Below are 26,775 nucleotides of genomic sequence, written 5' to 3' on the forward strand. Positions count from 1 at the left end.
AAGAAACATGAATAATCACACATAAGCTCCGTTTCCATCCAAATGTCAAGCTAATTTTAGGTGAACTTTCGAAACGGAATGAATAACAAATAAAATACAATTTGTTTTTTTTGCGTTTCCATCACCAGAGTGTCGAAAAACACATTTACAAGAAAAATGGAAAAGTCTCGAAAATCTATATTGGGCAAGTTATTTACTTGCGTTTCAGCAAACGTTATAAATCCTGTCACCTTATAGAGTTCAGGAAAGATGTGGTGGACTCCAAAAGACTGAAACATTTACTTCTACTAATTCCTTTAGAAAAAACGTACTTGAGACCGTGTAATCTTACAAAGAAGAAACAACACACTACAAAGCGTCATTGGATGGAAACCTGGCCACGGATAATGCAGACATGAGAGAGGGCAGAGGAAGACGGAGAGAGAACAGATGTGTTATGCAGAAGCTGGACAACAGGCAGTGTGGCGCACAGTCAAAGCTGGTGTTGCTGAGCAGCCCCTTGCTGTTGTGTTTAGCATCAGCATCACACCCTGGCGCAATGCTCCCAAACTAGCAGCTCTGGCTAGCAAGCTAGCACTGTTGAACCACAGTCCTCAGCATCGTTTTATTGGCTAGCAAGCAAATTACTGATTTGTTTAGCTTCATTACAAGTTTTCATTGAGGGTTTCTATAAGACGAGCACTGAAATAAATCAACATTTTGTGGCTAATTTTTGTGTTTCTCTCTTTTCTTTCCTGGATGTAGCTAGCTAGGTGGCTAGCTTCCCGCCATATGCTAACAATAAGTAGACTGTTTCTCCAACTGGCAGAAACTTTATAACAGGGTGAAAAAATATATAGTGTTTAGTTATTAAGTATTTAAAATGTGTTTTTGTTTCTTCCAAATAAATGTGTTATTATCAATCATGTATCATTAATTGGTGTTTGTTACCTCTGGACAGAGCCAGACTAGCTGTTTCCTTCTTTATGCACAGCTTAACTAATCAACTATTAGGTCTAGCTCTCTCTTTTCCAGTCATGAGAATTAATTAACTCTCCCCAAAAAATGGCAACAATTTCAAATCAAATCCCAGAACGTTTAATGATTCTGTTAATGGCGATGGCTAAGCCGGCGGCTAGCAACAAGCGCTAACATTGAAACAATGGCGACCACTTGACCGCAGTTGTTTACCTGAGTGGGGGACAGGAGGGTGGGTGCTACTCTTCCACGACGAGGCGGTTCAGTACAGGGCTTTCGTATGAAGACAAATCACTGTCAAAATCCGAGAGCGCAAATGAGACCCACGTGTGCGTGCGCGTGCGCGAGCAAAATTGCGGCCTGCGAGGAGAAAACCATGCTGAGGGAGAGGGGCGTCCCCTAGCGCTCTTCTGCTCGCGAAACTTTAACCTGCTCTTCTGCGAGTAGATTTTCTTTTTGACACTAAGTGGGCGGACCCATCCACCATTGTATAACTAAATATAATTGGTTACAATATACATAGCTATATATATAGCGCGGAGTGATGTGAAAGCGCTCGCGTCGTAATATAAGTGCGCGGCTGTTTGATTTGCACGAGCAGGACCTCTAAACACACGCGCGTGGATCTCATTTGCGCTCTCGGATTTTGACAGTGATTCACCTTCATAGATTAGATTAGACCTCCATGCACTAACATGCACACGGACTGACTACGTAAACACCACGTAACAAAGCACATACATACAAGTAATTAAAAACTATTACATTATATTAAGATACTTTTTTTGCCCCTGCCATATCTACCCACCCAAATCCCGCATAGAGACTGTGTCTGCCCCATGGCCACTTGAATGAATTCAAACAAAAACAGAAAAGTTATACAAAAATAACCAAACAAAAGCCACCAGCACAACAGTGCAACAAAAATATTTAACAAAATATAACAAATTAAATGCGTGCCCTCTGTTATTTAAAGCTGTTCTAGTAAATGATTTAATTGATTGATTGATTTATTGTGTCTTAATGAAACCTGGCTGTCATGACGAAAATGTCAGCCTAAATTAATCCATATGAAGTCATATGAATACACCGGCCGAGCAGGTGGAGTAGCACCCATCACTCAAGCCTCAATCAACCCTACACATAGTGTATTATACAGTTTTGATGAAGCCTCATACGGCTCACAGTCTGTTGTGCAACTATTGTACTGTACGTGGTTTGAATGGGAATTTCAGTCCGGCCTCTTCATGTATATTAAAAGACACTCTACGGCCAAAAGTATGTGGACACAAACTTAAATCCATATGTGATCTCTCTCTGTCCACATACTTTGGGCTTTTTGGCCTTAAAGTGTCTAATTTGAGTTTGAATGTGTGCATAGTTCAGGATTTGACCTTTATAATCACACAGTACAGGTGTCCCCTTTTCAAACAGCTGAGCTCCGTTTTAGCTTTTATTTTGGTGGGTCAAGAAACATTTTAATTGATGACTGATTGACATCCCCAAGCTGCCTTTTTCTACGACAGAGAGTGCATCGCTAAAAACCTACTCAACCGTTCCACCACAGACATCGTAAAAGTTTAATCTCTCGCCGTCTCTGCACTTACTCTCCCGCTATCAATCTCCTCCTTCACCTCCATCAACTGTCTCTCTCCACTCCTCTCTGTCTTCTCCTCTCCCCTCACCCGTCTTCAACTCTCCGTCTGTCTTACTGTTCTGTTTTCCCCTTTCTCTCTTTCAAGGTGGATTAGGTGTGTTTTCTGCTGCAAAGAGCAGACAGCCAGAGGCAACCCGGACCTGGATCAAACCCTTCCTGGTAAATTACTCCTAGCGTTTGTTTTCACCCGCTCCGAGTACCAGACGGGTGTTTCTTTTGTTTTGCTGTTTCAGGACACTTCAGATAATGTCACAGAATTTAAGCAAATGTCTCAAACTTTGGATTTTGTCTTTTTTTCCCCCTACTTTGCTTCCACCAGGAGTTCTCTTCCTCCCTGAGTCCCAGGTGGTGGTGTTGATGTAAGGAGGTGGTGACAGCGCCGCTTTGATGATGACAGATGAGGGAGGAGGCAGATAATAGCCGCTGTCAGTAACTTTGTTTCTTTCCTCTCGTCTTTCCTCCCCGTCTCTCGTTTTATTGCCACCTGACTTGTTCTTGGCACTCCATATTTGTCTGCTCCATCTCACTCTTCATTCCCGCCCTCTATCTTTCTGTACATCTTTATAAATCTTTACACCTACCCCACTTCCTCTCTCATCTTTCTCTCTAAATCTACGCCTCTCCGTCTGTCTGATTCCCAGAAGGAAAAGGCCTGCAGTTTTTCTCTATTCTCAGAGAGCCGAGCTGATATGGCCATTAAACAGAGTGAGATAATAATATTACTCCAAGAAGCTCAGTCCTTCCTGCTGCTATTCAGCGCAGTAACATGACACTCACCTCTTCTTAACTCGCCTCTAAAGGTCAACGCAGCTGGATCTAATTTGTGACTTCTTTTTCAGAGGTTTCGTCTCAATTTTGCAGTCAATTTTCATTCCGACGCTCTCAAATTTCAGACTGACTAAAAGAAAGAGATCGGTGATTTAAGTACTCCTCACTGGAAGGTGACTCGATCTACCAGCATGCTACTATCTACAGTTTTAGGAGCAGTCAAGCTGAAAGGTTATTATCTCGTGGTGGATAATTATTTTTGGCTCTCAATGCCAAAACTTCTGCTGATATAATTGAAGTATTTACCATCGGTTTTGCAGCGGTTTCTCATCAAATGATTGGGATAATCTGCTCTCGGTTTGTGGTACCACTGACAAACAAATATGCTCTCTAACTATTCATTTTCTAATTCATCATTTAAATGTTGAATCCAAACAGTGCTTCTTTATGCTCGTGAGCCTGTGTGGCCGCTGGTTAGCACCTCTATTTTATTTCACTGAGCTACAGGGAAAGAGGGAGTTTCCAACCTCCCTCTCATGTTTTGTTTTTCCTCCTTTTACTGCTTGTAGAGATGTAAAAATGAAGTGCCTCCACAGTAATGCTGTTACCCGACCCTTCATCATTACATGTATTCTCAAAAATGAAGAGTTTCTCTGATTAATTCTGTTCTTGGTGTGTCGGCATACAGCGCTGATTGAAGACGACTCCCCTCTGCTTCCTTCATCCCCTTCAGTTTCACTCAAAATACTACAACAGAGAGGGTGCTGCTGGGAATTTCACAAGCCCACCTTCTCATCTTGATAAAGTTGCAGGTTGGCCAGATAGCGGAGGTTGATGCAAACTCATTTTGCAAGTTGGTTAGATAATAAGTCATTTACTTGTGTAATATGCAATACAATAGAGTATCAGTCCGTAGTGTGGGCGCTGCCACATCAACAAAGCAATGACATGTAAATATGAAGCTCTGAAGACCAAGTGAGTGTACATAGCTGAGCACGGACACAATGCATGCAGAGCAAAGGCTCATGGGAGATCATCTTACTACCATCATGGTAACAGTAACACCAAATTGCCCAATGACAAGAATCACTGGAGCGAAGATGCAGCTATCCCTACTCAATGATACTACCATGATACAATGGACAGGATGCCATGCCTCTATGACACTATCTAGGGCTCATTCGTTTTGGTTACCTTTCCTTCCTTCCTTTCCTGTCCTTGGTTTGTTAGTGAGATAATTGTTGTTCAGAAGTTTTTGTTTTTCCTTTTTGACTCTGGCACATATTCAAACAGAAGTGTTTTCATTTCAACAGTGTTTTCACGCACAAATTCATTTCCTACACAATGCAATAAAAACCCGCTTCACAAGGCACCGTGGGATTCTAGGTGACATGGGGTAAAAAAGAACTTAATGCAGCAGAAGTTGGTGAAATTGGCCGAGAAGGGTCGAACTGCAGAGCTGCAGGCTCGAGCCCACCTCCTCCATTGGACCCTTTCTTTGCTTGGAGAAGTAAATTAGGCGTAAACACAGTGTTACATCAGTTCTTGAAATAATCACGGAAGGCAATCTTTTGGTTTTCGTGTACACGGACATGAATTGTCCATATTTTTCACTTTTGCATGTTTAGTTTGAATAAGCACCAATAACACCAAGGTAAACAATTCAACTTTAACACCTAATACTACTTTGACACTAACCGTATGAGTTTGCTAGCTGAAATGATTATAACGTTACGTTACCGTGGTCTTATTGATACAATGTATTAAATAAAGGCTGAATCGGCTACTTGATTTATTAAAGATAAGCACGATAAAGATGCACTGCGCAATATAATACAGTCCGGGCGATGGAGCTCTGCAGCGGGACACTATTTCATTCGCCTGGCGACGCCACAGACCATTACTAAATGTTGCAGTGGTGGGACAAAACACTAAGTCTTTACCTGCTGTGGATGAATTTTATTATTGTTGTCTGTAGGACACACAATTTGGATTAAAATTGCTTCAAACTAATCTTACTATTTGAATAAATTCAGAAAAGGAAGTTGCCAAAAAAAACAAACAATGAGCCACAGCAGTGTCACACGGCAGTAACAGCAACACTGGTGTCAACAAACAGCGACAGCGTGGACAACAGGAGCAACATGTGTGTCTAACCTGCTGGGAGAAACGCTGCTGGGTCTGGATCTGGTAGTGCTCCTCTGTCGTCACCCGGGCGACGCTGGCTGCGGTCCCCCGCGGCAGTGTCTCCACCTCCTGGATGGCTTCCATGGAAACGCTTTGGGGAAGCACCTGGAAGAGTGACGTCACGTACATGATGACACTCTTCTTGTCAGGGTGAGGCACCGCCACATCTGAAGAGCAGGAAGTGAGACAAATAAAGTTAATTTCAAAATTCAAGGAGGAACCCTTTGAGATGAACTTTGTTGTTCTTAGGGGAGCCGAGGACACGGAAATAAAGTTAAAATCACACAATGAAAATCACACACATCCTACACCTTAAGATCAGGCATTTTAGTTGACATAAACAATAGAAAACACGTTTGAATGGAAGGAATCATTCTCTTAAGCAACAGTGCCCCCCACACTCGCTGCTTCTGTAGCTTTTCAAATGTAAATATTTGCTGTTTTTTAGTCCTCTATGATAGGAAACTGAAAATGTTGGAATGCTGGTCTGACAAAACAAGACATCTGAAGATGTTGGCTTCAGCTTTAGAGAATTTCCAGGGTCGTTTTTCAGTATTTTCTGATTACCCTGAAATTCAAATTGATTCATCAAACAAATGATTGTGAGAATTGTTTGTTGCAGCACTTGAAAACTAATCTTTCTTACTTTCAATGAGAGGGAGCTTGAGAATAAATGTAAGTATGTAACAGCCACTTATAAAAGCATCCAAGAGGCTGCAGGGTGATGCAGTCGATCCCTCAACTGCCAAAACAGTCATTTTTCTTTGTGCTCGTGAATAACAGCAGACCACCGTTCACTCGTTTTTTATTTCCCATAGCAGCTATGTGTCAGCCCGTCTGCCCTGAAATCTCATGGCTAAATTCGGTCCGAGCGAAGTTCCCCGACAGGTGGAGGAGAGATATAACAGAGCAGTGGTTTCAGGAAGGGTGGCAAAAGAGCCTGCGGTCCGGCCAGACGGCCCCGGGGCAAAACTAATAGAGACGGATCACAGCGGAGCTGAGACACGGTGGACAAATGAACGCCAGAAGAGACAGAGAGAGGATGTAAGGGAAGAGGGTGAGCTGAGGGTGAGGAGGCCGGGAGCAGAAGGGGAGGAAAGAAAAAGACAGAGAAAGAGACAAGAGAGAGCTAATGAGCTGATGGTGGCGGGTGCATTGACAGAGCGATGTGTAGAGTGTGGCTGGCTCGCCACTGTTCAGGATAATGAACAGGAGAAAGGAGGATGACGATGGAGAGGAAGAGACGGAGAGAAAAATAGCCGGATGCAAAGTAGCGAAAAATGTGTGTGTGATAAGAAAGATATGTGTGTCAGCGGTGGACAGATAAACACAGAGTCATAACTTTGGCTGTAGAATACTGATTTATCAGCATCACAGAGAAATCTCAGGACGTTATTGTTTGTCTGAGGAAGACAAACAGCTCCGTAAATAACGCCGCCATCTGCAAATGTGTGTCCAAGTGTGTAGACATCCCTCACTTGTTTAGTCTGCTCGTGTTTTCCCTCCCATCATCTCCATTGTAATCATTTCACCGCAGCGCGCACCTATGATGCTCTGCGTGTGTCTGTTTGCATGTGTGGATATTTGTGTATGGGCGTGTGAATGTTTTCTATAGTGTGTGCGCGTGAGTGTTGAGTGTTACATATGTAAATGTATTTATGTGTGTGTATAAGCATGCCACACTGTGTATAGTGTCTGCATTTATGTGAATTGATGTGTGTGTGTGTTGCTTGCATGGTGCTTCAAGGACATCTTTGTTTGCCTCTCCTTGTATGTGTGTGTGTGTGTGTGTGTGTGTGTGTGTGTATGTTTTACAGTTTATTTATGGTTGCAGTGTAAGTGAAGTCTTTTGACTTGAAAGTACTTGATGCCATCCCTCAAGGCCAAAGATGAAAAAAATTATTATTATTATATTATTATCATTAAAACTCAATCAACGTTTAAGCTATTCACTCCTAGCAAGTCCAACACTTCATTTGAAAAGAGCCATTGATGGAACCAATCCGACAGCATCCAATCAAGTTGCAGGAGAGAACCACGAAGAACTAACTCGAAGTTACTAAGCTCCACAACAAACAGCTATGTATTATGTTTCAAAATATGGTGGGGTAATGTCTACCAGAGCAGATAATGAAGTCTCTAATGAAGCCGCTCTGCACCGCCCTCGTAGGAGCCGCTTCGATGGCCATTGAGAGGCCATCAAAATGCTCCCAGTCTCGGATCTTGCACCTTTGAGACTAGAAACTCAAAGTTTAGGACCTGGGACATGACTTGGGACTTGAGTGCAGAGATTTGAGACAAACTTGGGAGTTGCAAAACTAGGACTTGGTCCTACCTCTGTTATAAGTGCTAGCAGCCTCATTTCTCAGAAGCATACTAATGGCTTGTTGTAATGTTATGTGGTTTTGTCACGTTATATAAGTTATGCCTCGCCCCCACTACAATATGATTTGAACAATTTGTTTACAGCTTTGGTGATAATCCCTCTAAATAGTCATGGCCACAAGTGATTTAACTCAAAGAAGAAAAGGACAGGAAATGAACATGGTTGACATTTATGATTACACCAGAGTATCCATAAAAAAAGTAATACTGCAGTTGACATCTTCACTAAGATTTGCACAAACCGCAGACAAACCCAATTTGGAATTCTTTCCCAGCATAAGACTATGTTTAAAAAGCCCAGGTGGGGGGTTAATAGTGTTTTGAGCATCAGTGCACAGCCTGCTACTGATACACATTCACCCCACTTGCTCAAAACTTGTGATTGTTTGTTGTAAGATCAATGGAAATTCATCTGCCGCCATGTGTCGTTTCAAGGATTAAGTGTGCTGCGAGGGATTACAACATTCCCTGTCGCGCTGGCTCAGAGTCGAAACACAGCGCTCTCAATGGAGGGGATTAAGGAGGAATACTTCTCAATTACTGCATTCACATACAACACACAGTTCAACTAGCCTGCTGTACATAAGACGTTCACATTGGGATGTAAATTAGTTTAGTTTCAAAAACTTATGGAACTATGTATCCGTGGCGTGGCCAACCGCCGGACCTTCTCAGAGGTTTGTCAGACAGAACCAGTTTAAGCAACTGTAAGTCAGAAGGTAGAGCAAGTCGTCCCTCAATCAGACGATTGGCCGTTCGATCCCCGACTCCCTGTCGATGTGTCCTTGGGCAAGACACTTAACCCCAATTGGTCCTGTGTGTGAATGCTAAGATAGTCCTGATGGGCATGTGCATGGTATCTGATCGCTTATCATTTTTTTTGTGATAAGTGTAGTAAAACTACGTTTGCTACCCAGGTCAGCTTCACTCACGTTACCCCCGCCGGACAGTTTGGATTAAGAGTCTGTTTACTGGTCTTAGGCCAGCAGCAGCCCTGGCAGTGATGGACGGCCCGGATGTCAACAAATTCTGCGTGAATAAACTCCTCTGAGGCATCTCTGGTGTTATTTTGCACAAAATCAAAGGACCTTTCCTGCCGGTGGGAAGATTTTTGCCAACCTATCAGTCAGGTTACACATCACTGATCAAGTCCTTCCACCAAGGTGACCTCAGTCATCACTATGGCAACACCCAATCACAGCATGGCACATCCTGTTCAACGGGGCTAATTAAGGTGTATGATTGGAAGGCGTAAAAAATACGGTTAGAGCTGTAACTCACCTCGAGTGTTCTTCTCTGGAATAATTGGTGTGTGTGTGTGTGTGTGTGTGTGTTCTTGCACATGCTACATAGTGAGGATCTAGTGAGTTTTTATCCAACAGAGTGAGGACATTTTGGCCGATCGTCACTTCTTTAAAGTCTTGTTTGAGGGTTCAGACTTGGTTGGGGTTAGACATTTGGTTGTGATGGTTAAGGTTAGGGTAACGGGCCGTGGAATGCATTATGTCAATGAGGGTCCCCCAAAAGGATGAAAGTACAGGGATGTGTGTGTTAGTTACCCTCAACGTCCAGCAGTCTCTCTATCCCCAGGTGTTGTTGTGCCTTATTAAAGGCGTGTTCCAGTCTGTCGATCGCAGTCGTCTTCTTCTCCACTGAGCTCCAATCAAAAAGCTCAGGTCTGCAGAGGCAAAGGGGAAATAAACAAGGATCACGTACCCACTGCATCCTAAAATAGAGGAACATCCCAAGTATTTAGTAGATCATGTCCCTGGTTGATCGTTTTCTTAGTTGCCCTCTGCAAGTTTTTCAGGATGTGTTGAATAAAAGGAGACAAAGAGCATTCTCCAAAGTAAAAGGGCTGACATTGAAGTAATAAAAAAGTTTTTTATGTTCTTATTATATAGCCGAGATTAATTTTCTTAAAAATGAAATACACTGTAATTAACTCACTTCAGCTGAGGCAGTCGGGTTTATTTTTGGAACAGCTTTCCAAGTCAGCAGCCGTGTATGATTCTTAGCTGCACACAGTCTCCAGTCAACAGCCATAAAAAATCAAAACGGTACGATTCTGTTAATTGGAACATTTGCTCTGTGAAATCTGCTGATACTCCACGATCAGTAAACAGAATGCGTTGTTGGCATGGAGCACCAGAGCGAAGTGATCTGCAGGGCGATGGCTTCAGTATGTGTGTGATCTCCCACTCTGTATTCCTGTAAGGACACTGCGAACAGATGTCCATGCTAGCTTACCATGATTTGATTTATTAATACATGAGTCCAGGCCTGAGACCCAAACTCTCATGGGTATCCATGGAGGCAGATTGACATTGTTTCACCTCCACGAAGTCGTTCGTGCATCCATTGATTGGGCTTTCATTCATTATCCATTTACTGATTTATTTACTGATTTGTTCATTCACTACTGAATTTAGTGCAGCTTTTCTATATAATATTAGGACTTCACTGCACTAGATATGTAATTATTCTATATATACAGCATAGAGGCTCACTGGCTGGTGTACAAGCTTTTTAAATGTCTGCACAATAACTGATTAGGTTTAAAGTAAGACCATATCAATCTTCTGGTGGGCTTCCTGTAGCAGTGCACCACTAATAGCTGGCTGATACTACCTGACATATTCTTTCTTTTTCCCTTTCACCCTTTCAATTGTTTTCCCTAAGTGATAATTGGCTGATTTTCCACCTCTCTGTGTATTTATTTAATAAAATGTGTGAACAAGACCAGAATAAAGGCAGCCAAATAAATCTCCCTCCGTACCACTTTGAGATTCCACTGCTCCTTTATGTCTATTGCTATATGTTCTTTCTATTTCTCTCTCTGCTAACACACACACACACACACACACTACCCATTTTACAGTACCTGTGGCTGTGGATGAGGGCATTGAAGGCCAATCCATCATTCCAGCTGCTGGTGAAGTTAACCACATTGACCTGAGGACAGAGATAATGGATATAAAAAGGCTAACCTGTGAAAGCAGTATGACACCCACTTTTGAAACGCTGCCACCTCGATACTGGTTTCCATTTTCATAGATATACATTAGATTATATCTGTTCTCTCTCAAATTGCCAGTGTGAGCATTTAATACATGTGACAGAATACTATAGCTAACAATGGCTTTCAAATGCAATACATGAGCTCTGGAAGAGCATGTACTGTGAAGAGAAAACACATAAATGAACCAAAATCAGTCCTTATTTCTAACAACGACCATTGATTTAGATTTTTTTTAATCAATGACTGAAATGATAGCTCCTGTGTTTTTGGTTTTGGATAGCTGATAGAATAGACACTACACTCCAAACTGTTTTGATACCGATTACCACTCTTGGTCTTCTTATTCTTTATCTTAATCTCATGCACACATGATGAAAGTAATTCAGGATCAACTGACCCTTTGCTAAGTCAACTTTACACTGTGATCTGTAGGCTATAGCTTATATATTTTATATTATTTAAGCTGTTTGCGCTGCTGAACCTTCTTCAAACTCGTACTGCTGTCTGCTTCTCTCAGAAATTGCTTTTCTGTTTTTCCAAATATTCGATGATATTTATTCAGGGAGTGCAGTTAGTGGCAGTGTGGGCTCCATGGCGGCTCTGACAGCTTGATGGAGTAGACATCGGGGGCAGGGCTTAGCGAAGGGTCAATTATTCCGGAAATAGGCCACACTTTCAAGTTGTGCGCCTGGTACAATTTGGGGTGAAACAACTATTAAATGCCATATGTTATCCAAACAGTGGCATATGATTTGTTGTGAGTCCTCTCAGCAGTTTAGCGTTGAGGCTTCAATACATACGAGAACAACTTAAGCCAAAGGAAACAGATTAAATGGAGGAAATAAAAAAACTAGATGGCACTGTAGAAACCTGTACAAATACTGAATACTCCAAAGATATAATGCCAACCACTGAAATTTTAAGTTAATTGGATTCCTTTTTCACCCAGAGTCTCATACATAGGGCTATAAAATGATAATCATCTCATGGCAGTAGTCCCAGATCTGGATCACCACCAAAAACCAATCCATTATTCCTTGGCCCAGAGCCTATCCGCCAATTTTCGTGGGAAATCTGTTCATGAGGAGTTTTAGATATCCACACAGATGACAGACAACTAGAACAAAACATAAGGTCTTTGGCTCTGGTAAAAACCCTTTATACCACTAAAGAAGACTCATTAGACTTGAAGCCATTGCTTTTAAATGAAGAAAGACATTTGCTCGACATTTACATGGTCAGTTAATCAGACAACTATTTTTTATGGCGTCACAGGACTACAGTTTCTTGAAAACCCAGGAGGGACTGCGGTAGAAGAGAGCTACAGTAACGGTGGATCCAGTGTGACAGCCTGTGAATTGAGGATAAGATCGAGGGAAAAGTAAGGTAACAGACCTGAGGATACTGGCGCGTGTTCTCACGAACCCAACTCAGCAGAATCTTCTCAGTGTTGGTCTGCTGTAGGCCCGCCATCACATCCTTCATCACATCCTTTACCTGCACACATATACAAAGTATAGCTGGTGTCAACAATTACACCCTCATACTGTACATACATACGCACCAGTCGAAGCAATTATCTGTTACAAGACAAACAGTTAGAATCTGTGCTAGATGCCCCTGTGGTGTGCAATGTGTATTAGACCTCACAACATGATGGTTTGAGATGGAATGACAATTTAGAGGGAATACAGTGTGTCCAGAGGATTTTGAGGATTAAATTAAATTAAATGGTTCAACCTCCGAGAAGCATGAGTTGACATTTTGTTCTGAGGGATGCTCAAGGGCATGAATATCTATGGTAATTTGGTGCATGGATATACATGGTAAACTCCATGCAAATCCAGCCATCAATGGCCTCTGTACAAAGAGTATGACTCGAGAGAGCCATAATAGGAAAACTCATTAAGTGTCCAAAATGGAAAGGGTTCATCCTCTGAGGAGTAAGGCTCAATATCTTTTTCCTAGCTTTGCTCTGGGGCTCTATACGGTGGCAAAGTCAGTTGGTTGGTCACCAACCACCACTCCTTTGGTTGAGACTGAAATATCTCAGTAGCTATCTGATGGACTGAATTTATATATTTTGAAGACAAGCATTGTCCTAAGAGGCACATTTAGTCTAGATATTCACGGTCCCTAGTGGATAAATCACAGTGACTAAGGTGAGTCTTTGACTTTTCCAGCTTAAGGTTAACGTTTCCATTTGTTCAGGGAAATACCTTGACATCTATACACTAATAATAGGTAGTAACGTAAGTAAAAAAAAAGTCGCAATGACTGGGGTGACGTCTTTCTACAATGTGTGCGCGTTCCAATGCCAGTGGTCCAAAGAAGTATACAATTTTCTAGCCAGTAGTAGAGCTATTGGTCTGTCCGGTATGTACACAGTGTGTGCTCAAATTTGCGGTGAAGATGGTTCATATAGAACACCTAGAGAGTTGTTTTTTAGTTAATTGGAAGGGGGCGATTAGGCTGCAAAATGCACCCAAATATTCCTGTTGGAATCCACCTGGAGAGAACAGACGTGCACAGTTAGCAGTTGGCAGATACCATTAAACACACCCACTCTCTCTCTCTTGCTCATACACTTGCATGCATACATACATACACACACACACACACACACTTACAAAGAACTCTGCTGATAGACAGAACAACAGATTAAAACCCATGCTAATGTAACGCCCAGCTATGTCACATTACCACAAAGCGGCATTTTTTTAGATATCCGCTGCTTTCGAGCAAAGTTTTGACATGGCCTGTCAGTGGATACTTTGCATATTCACACACACACACACACGGCAGCACAAAGACACTCGCGCATATCCGCGCTCGAGCCTGTGCGCGGATATGGTTGCATCCTCACAGGCTGGATTTTTTTGACAGTTGTGAGTGACAGTTTTGGAGCACTTGTTCAGAGCTCAGGGAGAGAGAGGGAGATGTTATACTTTTCACTGCCCGGTTGCACATTGCTTATGCATATCTTACCCTCACCTTTCTATCGGCCACATGCACTCTCTCACACACACACACACACCCACACACACACACACACCACTCCTCTCTTCTTCTTTCTACCCTTCAAATATCTCAACCCTCCTCCTCTGCCTCAGTCTCCCTGCTTTCTACAAATCGAGACACACACACACACACACACGCAGCTAGGCAGTGCGGTGAGTTAGTAGAGCTCCGACGAATGAGTGGAGGATGGAATGACAAAAAAAACTGAGTTGAAAGCCTCAGAGTCAGTCAACAAATCAGTCAAAGAACTACCACAGCCAGCCTCACTCACACACACACACACACACACACACAGTTGCACAGAGACATGTAAAGTAATAGAGTAAGAAAGAGGAGGAAAGAGTCTATTACACATTTACTGATACACACTCACACACCACGAAACCTAATAATAGAGTTTGGTGTAATTTGGAGTCGAGGTGAACTCCCAGCAAGGGGACTCTATCTCTCTCTCTCTCTCTCACACACACACACACACACACAGGTTGTTAGCGATTCCTTATAGAATGTGGTCTGCTGGGTAAAAAAGGGACTCATTTGGGAGTAGGTCACTGCATGCATTTCCACTTTAATTGGAAGGGCGCTTTGACAAAGACTGCTGTGTACACACACTCACAATGACACACACCTACACACTGACAGAGATACACACACATACACACACACACAGAAGCCTCACAGACGTGCCCACACACAAGTAAAGTGATAACCTGCAGGGCGTAGCAGCCTTTGACGGGCATGCCCGCACACACGCTACACACACACCTCATTACAGAATTGTGTTTTGCTATTAATCGCGTCATTAAGTCGATGCCAAAAGTAGCGTGATTGAGACATTAGACACTATTCAACTTAATGAGGAATGAAATACAATTAGAATGTATTGTGATGTAAGCTATTAAAGCTGACTTTACATGAAGTTGGTTTTAAACACTAAGTCCATCGTAAAATAATTACGAGCTTTAAATACAGCTTAAGGGAACAGTATGTGGGACTTATTGGCAGAAATGGAATATAATATTCATAACTATGTTTTCATTTGTGTATAATGACCTGAAACTTATAATCATTGTGTCGTTACTTTGGAATGAGCCCTTCTTATCTACAAAGGGTCCTCTTCATGGAGTGCACCATGTCGCACCGCCATGTTTCTACAGTAGCCCTGAATGGAAGAACCAAACAGTTTCTAGAGAGCGTCTTTTGCGTTTTTACGTTACCTGAAGGCCACTTTGTAAAAGCCTTACCTCCTTAAAAGTGCTTCAAAGTGCTCTGAGAACAATACTAGAATGACAAGGACCTCAACTAGGGGCAACACTGTCATCGCCTCAAGATCCACAAAGTTTGGACAAAAAATTATAAAATGATTTACCCCCTTCACACATTGCATTGGAATGTGTTTTGGGTGATCGGACTAAAATCACATTTTGCCTGAAAGTACAAGTGTAAATGAATTGAGGACAGATTGTGAACAGATCGGCCAAACTTCCTAAAAAATATTTCTGGTTTGTGCAGATTCCAAGTAAGTTATTAATGACTTACAGATACACTGAGTGCAATATTCCACTTTCCACCTCGGGTGCGGGTATTTAAAAAACCCGACCTGGGCACATAGTAGGCAGATATATGTAAATGCTAAATCCTGTACTGGAAACAGTATACCTTCCGAACATCACCGAAGGATAATGTGTTTTTATTCTAGGAATGTGAAACGCAGTTATTTCGAGTGTCATGAACAGAAGTGATGCTTCCTGGTAAAAGCTGTGTATTCTGATCACCTCACCAGCACGAGAGCAGTAATTCTACTTGTTGTAGCATTTTTATCATCACTATAAAACTTTGTGTGGCCCTCTGAATGGGCTCCATTGCATATGATGCAATTATAAAGTGAAATGGATTTACATACAATTTAGAGTTCAGAGACATTGCACAGCTTTCTGTTTGTCTCAGTGCGATTGGATGAGTAAATACTCATCATGGTAACGGTAAATAAAACAACACAAACAGCTTTCTGAAATGCATTTATATATACACACATGCATGCACAAACACACACACACACACACCTGCCAGTGGACAATGATGCTCCAGATGAGCCCGAGAATCAGTTTGTGATTCCCATCAACAATGTCCGCCGCTCCGATGTTCACCAATTCAACCTAGAAGAGAGGGATGAACGGATGGGTTCATTTCACAAAACGCAGTCCCATCACTTCCTGTTACTCAGTGGTTCCCATCATCTTTGGCTGGTGACCCCTTGTGACAACTCATCGCAGGTTATAATTGTATTTCAAACATGAGTTGTGAGCAATTTTATCGTTCGCTAAAGCCTTCCCCCAAGGAGCGATTGTCTAATCATAGCTTGGCAACCATAACTGCTCCAATTTATCTCCACATGTTGAAGGGGGGTGTGTATGGGGCTGTGATAAAAGCAGTACTTGGTAGGCCTATACAAAGACTCTGGAGGATGGTAGGAGGGTTTTTCCTGAGCAAAAAACACAAGATCAAAAGTGTAAGAAACTAATTGTGTGTTTAAGCGGTCTAAACGGTGTGTTTGTCGGCGCTAACGCAAGCTACAAACATTAGTGCACCCGGCTAACTATTACTACCAACAGTAGTAACCTAGTGTTACTTCCAGGGAGCATATCATTAGCTAACTACACCATTTTATACAGTTTACAGAAGGAAAAACATTCAATTTGATTTTCATTCAATCCACTGAATCAAAGCCAAGATGCTACTATATCAGGGCAGAGATGCACCCATTGGTTCTGCTTTTTGCCCAATCAGTCTGTCTATGGACTATCATTGACAACAAGGCTCCAGATTAGCTTTGCGTTTATACCACCGTCCAAGAACATCCTGAAAAATAATTTGAACCCCTCCAAAATTCAGTTTAAACTCTTAAATTCCACATTTTACTGTCATCTACAGTGGTTATTTGCCTTAAACATACAATTCCAATTTTTAAGAAATTAATTATTATATAATAATTGAAATGCTTGCTTGGCAATCTTGGCATTAGTTGTAATTATATATCAGAAGCTGCTTAGAGCTAGTGTTCTACTTATCGAGTGAGTTAAACAGGTCATAATTCCCCTTTAATATCCATTTCAAATTCCCCAAAGGGGAATGAAGGGAAAAGAAAGAAGGGATGCTGTTCTTAGACAGGAAAAGCCAAAGTGTTCTGGATAAAGGGTAAAGGTATATGGAAAGAAAGCTACAGAGGAGACACTTCACTGGACGCTGAGTCTAACCACTGATCATTAATGCAGTCAAAGCTTTATCCAATGAAACTCTCACGCACATATGAGGAAATATGTACATGCCACTGCACTTATACTCACATTGTTCTTCTGCAGGATCTGCAGAGCGCGGTTGACATTGTTGAGCGAGTGAACACGGGTGAATCCCCTCTCCAACCTCACCTACACACACACACACACACACACAAACCAGACAGAGGAGATCATTGAGGCATAAACAGACTGTGCTCAGGGGCATCTCTGAGCGTCGCGAACAGCCACATAACAATAAAAAGTGTGTGTTTATGCGTGTGTCTGTGCCATTACAATAAGGAGATAGTATCAAACAAAGGACAAGGGTGATAATGTCTCTTCCTCAGATAAGTAGGGGAGAGAGGGGAGGGAGGAACGGTGGTGAAGAGAGAGAGAGGGAGAGAATAAGAGCGACTACGGATAAAGAGAAAAAGACGAGCTGGTGGAGGAGGAGAAGAGATTTGGAGGGGGAAAGAAAAACAAGGTGAGAGTAGAAGTTTGATTAAGACCGATGTGTGTGTGTGTGTGTGTGTGTGTGTGTGTGTATGTGTTTCCCTCTAAGAGCCAGATTAGGATTCTAATCTTGGCACTTGGCATTTATTTTTGCAGTTTTTCACTTCTTCAAGTGACGATTTGAGCATGACGGTTAGGAACATGACTGGGTCAAGCTGAGGTTAATGCTGCGGTTACGCCGGCAAAGCAGTGACGGGAAAGCTTGCGCGCGGTGACCAGAGTCAGTCGAGTGGATGGACTGTTACTTGTGACGACCCTCTCCTTCAGAGAGACCTCAAACAGACGATCTGACAGTGGGACAGCCCTAAACCCTCACAGACTTTATGGGAGCGCGCCTTAAAGTCGGCGAGTGATTGGGCCATGCACTCACCTACACTGCTGCATTTACTGACTCCACATGCCACTGTTCGTTTTAACTTCTGTTGCCTTTAAGCTAGTAAATCATTTTGTGGCCGTGCAGCCCGGTTTGTGATAAAAGGGAACAAGGAATTCAGTTAACATGCTGGGCAAATGTCATCTGCCAGTTACCACTGTATGCTAATTATGGTTAGTGGTGTGGTACGAACAAATATCTGATGATGCAATGGGGTCATCGTCTCAGTAACAATCATTTTCCAACATTCATAAGTGTTCAAAAGTTTGGAATCCCCCTGTTATATTATTATCTTTCCTTCATTAATATGTGCTATTTCAACAGATACAAGTCTGCCACAGACTCCATCCACAAAGAGCAACCGGACCAAAACTGCTGTCACGGTGAGCAATCAACCCTCAATCAAAGACATAAGCGTGTTCGGTGGCGGCGAGACCGCACGGGGACAACTACGGCCAGTCGATTGATGAGATGTATTGATCCCAGCATGCCCTTGTGTGTCATAGCGCTTACTGCGTACACATTGTGGCCCAGGTTGCTTGTTCCCGTGTCTGTGTGTGTCTGTATTCATACCAGCTCACGTCCTGGCAGCCCCTCCAACAGCTCCAGCAGGCGTCTTCCATCACTCAGATCTGAGAACAGATCCTCCACGGGTGGTTTCCCTGTCTAAAACACAGAATTATAAATTCAACCATGTTAACAGTAAAAACAATGTGCATTCATACTTAACAAGAGTTACAGCAATCTTTTAGTCCGTAGAAGCATTTGGCTTCATGGCTATGAAAAACAACTGCAGGCAGTGACATGAGGTCAGTTGACTTGTTTAGTGTTAAAGGTCAATAGTTCAATCCTCGTACTGGAGACATCTCTTGAGTACACACAGCCACCAGCCCTGTGTTGTTCAATCCAAAGATAGCAGTTAATAGCCAAGAGGTTGTTCTTTATCAGAGCTGGTAAATCTACTTCACATTGGCAAACACCGCAGGCTGAAGACAGTGAGTGTCTCTGGGCCTTCACAGAGAGAAGGAAAAAGGAGAAATTGAGGAGCTACTATGTACATTTTCTATTTCCAGCCAAATGTATCAGAGCGCTACAATAAAGCTTGTTTCTAATATCTGGTTACACTTTCTATAAAGCCCATGTCTATAATGCAACATACTTAATAACAACATAATGTGTTACAGGGTTCAATGTCAATGTTTTTCAGACATCTATGTGCAAACTGTTTCATTTATTAGAGGTTACCAAATAACAACAGAGACTATGGTTGATTGTCATGTTTAATCTTCATTTAAGTAAAGTAATCTGAAGTTTTGCCCTTTTACTTTCCTCACTGTAGGGCCATGTGTTACGATCTGCTTATGAACCAGATTTACAGTTTTGCTCAACACTACTGTGTTTGCAAGTATGCAGGTATAACGCGCCACTGGACGAAAAAAAACCCCAAACCATAAAAAATAAACCAGAACACTAAAACAATAACTGGATTAAACATCACAAATTTTTCTCAGATACATTTTGTACCTCAGCAGTCTCCACAGGACTACAGCTCCTAACTTGTGGCTGATCAATTAGCTCAATGTAACTTGGGTATTGCGAGTGACCTTGGCATGCACACGGTTTATTAGGGGTGTCATAACAGATTTGAGATCGGCTAATCCGGACTAATTTTTCCGGCAACACTTGATTTAGCACGGCGAGCGTATTATTTGGAAATCGAGCAAAAGCCCACTGAAGTAAGTAATTATGAGAAAGTGCGGGAGGAATTGGTGAGGACAGGAAAAGTGGCAAGGAGGACGTATAGACAACAAGGGAGCAAAGTAAAGCTTTACTTCTGCACGCTTTGGCAGCACGAACCAATAACATCATGAATCTTCCCTGCGTTTTTACCGCCCCGGTTGCCGTGGCAGAGATCTCCTTCCCCGCATCGATCATGCATTATTACAACGACGGCTGCCATGTAGGAGTCCCCACTCCTGCATCTAAAATGCATTAGCAGCGGCAGTGAGACAGAGAGAGAAAAAGCAGTCGTAGAAATGACCCAGAACTGTGTGGGAAGGCAAAATAAACACACTAGAAAGAAAAGGGAAAATCACTTTTCTGTAATGACGGAATTCAGTTATCAATCTTCTGAAAAACCACTTCTTCCTATCGGTGCCTTTTTTTTATTTTTTCTCTCACATTTCCCCTTTCCTTTCTGCTCTCTCCCTCTGTTATATTTCATACTCACCCACACATTCTCTCACATATCATTCTCTTTTCCCCTATGTTCTCATTTCCCTCCCTCTGTCCGTCTCTCTCTGTTTCCATTCCTTTCTGCCCTCGACCTACGCTTCTCGGCATTGTCCTGAGACTCGACGTTATTGAGGCATTCTCCCCTCGCCGGGGCAGTGTGTGTGTGTGTGTGTGTGTGTGTGTGTATCGGGAGTAGGTGTGTTATTTGAACGGGTTGCGGACAGCGCGTGGGTGTAGGTGATAAGTGAAGAAACCACAGGTGAACACAGATAGAAGAAAAGGAAACGTGCAAAAGAAGCACATACGCACGTTTGAATATTACAACACAGGAAAACAGAATGCACACAAACGAATGCACCCATAATTCATTGTTGTTTTAGTGACGACGTCCTCCATGTTTGATAGTTCACTCCAACAATGAAGGTGTTCTCTGGCCTGAAATCATGTTCCTATAATCGCAGCTCTCAGAGGAACGACTCAAACCTTGAAAACTGGTCTTTACTTAATAACTGAAGAATCATAGAAAATGGGAAACGCACAAGCAGTCTCCATCCAGAGCAGATGTTCTATTGATTTAAGGCAAATCAAATCAAAATGTTTTCTATTCTACTTTCTGTTTTGTTGCAGGTTTTACCTGCAGACTACCACATGGTAAGTGTGTTTTGGACTGTAATGTTGCAGGAGGATTGAGGAGAAAAACAAATTCACATTGCAAATGACAAAGCAGCACTTTCTGGCGTCGATCTAAAGACTCAAATATGTCGAACCAAGATGATGTGACCTCCACGTGGAAAGGTCGAATGAAAGCAGAATATTCTTCGGGGGCGTAAGTGAAGTCACAACACTCTGTAACAGGAAGCTACTATCTGCAACACGTACACTCTTTTCAAAATAAAGTTTTCACAGGAAACCACTTGGTTCCTTTGAGGAAAAGATTGTGGCTCTGGTTCAAATAAGAATGTTTGTTACCTGGGGTGTTGCTAAGAAACACTACTTCTGTATTTCATTTCATTTGAACTGCATTGTATGACAACTGCAAACATTACATTTAATTTAAAAGTACATTTTTAAGAGGAATATTAAGACAATTGCTCTGGACAAAATGCATTACTACAGGGCGTTCTCAAACCTATGGCACCGCGATGTAGTGCCATGTATATATTCAGGAAGCCTCGTAGTACAACGTCTCTGTGTCAACAACTGTCAAATCAATCAAAGAAAGTACACATCAATTATATTTGAACAATTATTGTCCTCAGTTTTCAAATTCAACTGGATGGATTACAAATATAGAAATACATAAATAAATGTTCTTCTCTCATCTCAAGTAAAATAAGGGCTCCATCTGAAAATCAAATACACAAAAAAGAACTTTTGAACTTGCATCTTTAGATAAAGTGCTTGATTGTAGAAAAATGATTGAAAATGAAAGTGTGGCTGGAGTTAACTTTTTTCTTCTTTTTTGTTCACTCCATTTCACATCACATCGGTCTCATTCAGGTTGATGTGTCGAGGGCAGTCCAGCTCACTTTAAAGTCTGCTGCTGTGAGTGATGACTGGCTACATTGTTCAAGTGAAAACCCTCTTGATGTTCCAAGAGACTGAGACTTTTGCGGGTAACGTGAAGGGCAGCCTGTTCTTTGCATCCGCCAACAAATAAGTGTGAAATCACAGGCTGCTTCTGAGACACTCAGCCCTGATTTGTTTCAGCACATAAGTATCTTTCTATCTTCTTCCAACACAAACTGCTCGTAACATACACAACCAAATATATACACACACATCATCAGAACTCCACAGAGGAAAATCCCTCCCACACACACGCGCACACAAGCGCCTTTACATTGTCAGAGTAAGATTAAGTAAGATTACCTCCACGAGCACGTAGACCAGAAGGTCAAACACAGCTGACTCCTTTCTCACATGCGCGTGATTACATGTAGATTTGTTCCGAGACTCGTTTAGAAGGAAAATGTACCAATTAAAAAAGCATTAAAGTGTCTTTGATGTATTTTTTTAAAGGGAAAAAAGCTCTTAACAATAATCTGAGAGTTCTCTGGGTCATTTTGCGAACACTTTCTATGACAGTCCCTGACTCCTGCTGGTCGGTTCTACCGTCAGATCACACACGGTGCCATCCTGAAAATAACATCTTTAAAGCTTTATTCTGCACTGCAGAACTACTCTGGGGAACAACGGAAGAAATGTTACTGAGGCCTTTTTTTCCTATCATTTCTGAACAGAGTTCTGTTGATTGTATCAGATCACAGTGTTTGATGTGTTCTTTTGATTTGAGTTAAGACTCCGAGAAGAAGTGGTGTGATGTTTGCAGCAAATTGTGTCAAAAATGAAAGGATATGTAATACATTGCTGTGAAAAATGCACATGCAATACAGATATATTCAGAGTGCATTACCAATGAATACATCAACTAAAAGAGGAAACCCTTGCTTGCAGACAACATGTGGTTGATCTTTGAGTGAAAGGTAAAAATCTGTCTGCGCTCTGTCCTCCATGCCAGACACAAACCCATCTGCTAAGAAAACAAATCAGAAGCAGCGAGGTTTTAAGATGTCAGGTTCAGTAATTGAATTTTCTAACAGGTCATCCTGTGACTTAACTCACAAATCACAAAGAGGAGAGATGACACAGAAGATGAGGCGTAACCCATACAATCTCGTCTGAGGACAGTTAAAGGAAGACAACCTTGCATTTTAGTGACTGGGTAAACAGAGAGAGGCTTCCATGCGTACATTTTCCTTCAGTCCGCCCACTGACTACTTATCTTCATCCTGGAAGTGTTTGGATTCCACTGAGATAACAGTCAACGTGACACATTTAATGGTAACATCTTCCCGTGGCAGATAAATAGCAGCTCTGAGTCACCGCTATTTTATGTTCATGACAGGCGACATCAGCTGTCTGACTAAACAGCTAACGGACTCCCCGTGTTAGCATCACAGGGAAGATTTACAAAGTCATGAACGCCGCAAGAGTTTTAGTCGACATACAGAAAGCCCCAGGTCCCCCGAGCTCCATGTCTTCTTCTAATTAAATTCACATAACATTTAATTAAGTTGTCACACGCTAATTGACACAACAGCCAACCCGAGGCCAGGCAGCATTCCAGAATAGGAGAGCTGGCTGGCCTCTGAGGCAAAATAGAATTGAGATGTAATTCATAGAGTAGTTGATAAGAAAATACTTCCAGTTACACTTTCAGATGCCGCTCCTCTGCTTGATGTCCTGGGACCGGGGACACAGACCAACACAACAGCTGGATTTCTGACTCAATTGAAGGAGGTCTAAGATTTGTATGTCTAAGATTTGTATTTGTAAAGCAATGGGAACAGAGCAAACAGGTTGCTGGCATCATGTTTCAGGAAACAGCAATCTTTGAACACAGGTTAAATCCACTGTGACTCCACCTACTTCCCCTTAAAAGCCAGATGAAATCATTGAATCATTGGCTGAAGTCCTTGTACAAAAACACGGATACTTGTTCCGAGGATGAAAAATGAATTCACCACATGAAAGACATTGAATTAACTGACATTGATTGACAAAATAATTAGATGAACCTAAAAAGTCCAGTCCCCGATGGCTAAATGAACTCTATAAAAGCTCTAAATAGCCCTTACTACTGAAAGCATATCATTACGCTCTAAAATCTGAAACTACGGCCCCCTCTTGGAAAGAGGCAATGATAGTAGTGATACACAAAGAGGGCATATCGACTTGTATTGTTGCTGAATGGAGATCTTCGTATTTTAACAACCATTCTTGCTCGACGAGTGAGTAAAATCGGTACCGATATCATACATCTGGTTCAAACTGGATTCATTAATAGAAGGTACTACGGTGGCAACATCCGTCGGCTACCAAACGTAATAACTCACAAGGCAGAAAGCAGGAAGCAATGATTTGATCACTGGACGCACAAAAAGCTTTTGATGTATCTCGGCAATACAGACATACACTCAAATCCACAGGTATCAGTTAAAGTAAATGGATTCAGTTTAGATTATCTTCCCACCATTGGCTCAGCTCACCAGGGAAGATAATTATATAAAGGGCAGTTAACGGAGAGGAGCACAACATGTTGCTATATGCAGTTGACGTCCTGCTTTACCTCTCAAAGCCTGCATTAACATTCTCTCACAAAGATTATTTCCGAATTTGGACATTACATTCAATTTAGAAAAAAACAGAGGCTATGAGTATAGGAAGCACAATCTGGCAGCAGAAAGTGTCGATATATGGCCCAAAGAGGGTATTAAGTATCTTGTAAGATATATTCTGCATCACTACAAAAACTGATTCTGGTGCCCTCGCTGCCTCCAAATACATGGTTTTCCAGTTTAGGTGACACAAGATTTCACTCAGATTTCATGCTTTTGCATTATAACTAAAAAAGAACGTGTCACCCACTATGAAATCTTACCCTGAGGGGACAGCATTCTATTTGTTTTTGAGCTAATTAAAACAGACAAAGTTGGTAAAAGAAAAGAAGCAAATTAGTTTGGGTCCCCAAGGAGAGAAACAGTCCTCTTTGACTGGCAAAGACAAAAACGCCACGGTGAAATAAAACAGATCTAGTGTGTTGACATTAGCATACATGTTGTCCTTTCTTGCACAAAAGCAAGAAAAGCTCTAATGTGGGATACCCTCTCAAGATTAATATATATCGCTTTGTTTTCCTGAGCACCAGCATTTCTCAGACTACTTCGAGTTTTTGGTTCTAGTAGAAACTTTTTAGGATCGTACTGTGCTCCCAAACTCCCTACCAGTGCTTTTCTGTTAGAACCCGGAGACAGACAAAGTGTTCTGAACATTTTCACCCCAGTCCCTTGTCTTTCCACACAAATATTCCCACAAGTTGTAATTGGTTTTCTCACTAAAGACATACAATTGTCATTAACAACAGCATTGCAAGTCGATGTCACTGATTGCTCGTCACAGGAAGCAGATACATCTCAGGCTGTCGGTCGCCATCGTGGGTGAATGACAGGACGCCGACATGTCTTTTTTGACATATACACCAAAGAAAAACACTCATTATATTCCATTTCTGGCAATAGATCCCCCTGAATGCTCCCCACTAGCAAAAGCCCCAAACTTCCATGCAGTACAACTTAAATCAGCATTTAGATTTAAAGTTGCTACAAGTTTTAAGTAAATACTTAGCAGCCTGTATCGCTCAACAGAGTGTGCGCTACATTGTTGACATGGATCACTAGAGCAAATGATCAACTGTGGACACGTGGATTACTGCATTACCTCGGCACAGGTTAACTGTCCAACAGAACAACTAGACCAAAACTATGCATCTATTTAAAGCTGAGGTTACCATGAGCGAAATGTGTGTTTTATATGCTGTATGAGGAGACAGTGTGTATGTGACAGAGCTCAGCTGTGGAGTAAGGACAGACGTTGATGTGTTCCCTTTCAGTTAGACTCCAACAACAAGACAGTGAACACAGGTCAGAAAAGCTATAATGTTAGTATAGTTTACTTTAATCTTACCCTGGTGCCTCCCTCCTACTTTGCACTCTACTTTCCCTTGATGGTAATCAAACCCTCCAGTGCACCATCCCCGGAAAAGACAGTGTGCGTGTGCATCTGCAGCATATTTGTATTGAGCAGCTTACTTCACAAACAAGTAACAATGTCTTTTCCACCTAATTCTGCTGTAAACTTTTCACTTAACGTTGTACGACCCTGAAATAATCAACACGTCCTCAGAACTTAACGACAGAATAGGCCGTTTGCCAAAGACACCTCAAACTAAATATGTGAAGTTGTGAAACAGCCGCGCTGTGGCACTTTTTCCACATGTGATCACTCTATTTAACGTTGTGAAGCGCCCACAGTTTTAAACACGTGGTTAACGTTGTGAAACGGAAGGTCTTGGGTCTGCTGCATAACTACTAATTAGCACATTACGTAAGTAAGTGAAAGGGTTAAGTACTAACATCTACGTACTTAAAATAACTTCGTAATGTAAAATAAATCAACCTGTTAACTTTTCATTTCACATGGAATTGAAAGCTGCGGGGAGCTCCTGTTGTTTTTTCTAAGAAGTATTTCGACTTTTCTTTAAGTAGAAGAAATTCCAATTCAGTGTAGAAATACTCTATTACAAGTAAAACTCCTGTATTTTGCTGACACATCCATTTGCATGCCTGGTTTTGTTTTCCGCTTACAGACAATGTGTTGGATTTAATCCGCTCCACTTCAAGCATCATCAGAAGCACTCGCAGTGTTAAAATCAAGTCAACAAATTCATCAACCTAATTATTGTTTGTGGGGTTTAAATATATTGAAACTACTTATGCGTCACTGACACGGCAATTTGGGCAATTAGTCAGCAGTGAGCCAG

The 26,775-nt window shown here is 41.9% G+C and overlaps 1 protein-coding gene across 7 annotated transcripts in view; it reads right to left on the reverse strand.

The window, feature by feature from the left end:
• Nucleotides 1-26,775, reverse strand: part of dmd (dystrophin) — a 217,798-nt gene that overhangs the window by 117,132 nt on the left and 73,891 nt on the right. For all 7 annotated transcript variants that reach the window (XM_079185527.1, XM_079185525.1, XM_079185522.1 and 4 more), the window contains exons 3-9: nt 18,732-18,824; nt 17,342-17,422; nt 16,061-16,153; nt 12,372-12,473; nt 10,839-10,909; nt 9,514-9,632; nt 5,540-5,736 (exon numbers count right to left, since the gene is read on the reverse strand). In XM_079185527.1, the coding sequence (XP_079041653.1) occupies nt 5,540-5,736; nt 9,514-9,632; nt 10,839-10,909; nt 12,372-12,473; nt 16,061-16,153; nt 17,342-17,422; nt 18,732-18,824 (756 nt within the window). The remainder of the gene's footprint in view (nt 1-5,539; nt 5,737-9,513; nt 9,633-10,838; nt 10,910-12,371; nt 12,474-16,060; nt 16,154-17,341; nt 17,423-18,731; nt 18,825-26,775) is intronic.

Source organism: Pholis gunnellus (assembly GCF_910591455.1).
Source record: "Pholis gunnellus genome assembly, chromosome: 24".
Taxonomy (NCBI): Eukaryota; Metazoa; Chordata; class Actinopteri; order Perciformes; family Pholidae; genus Pholis; species Pholis gunnellus.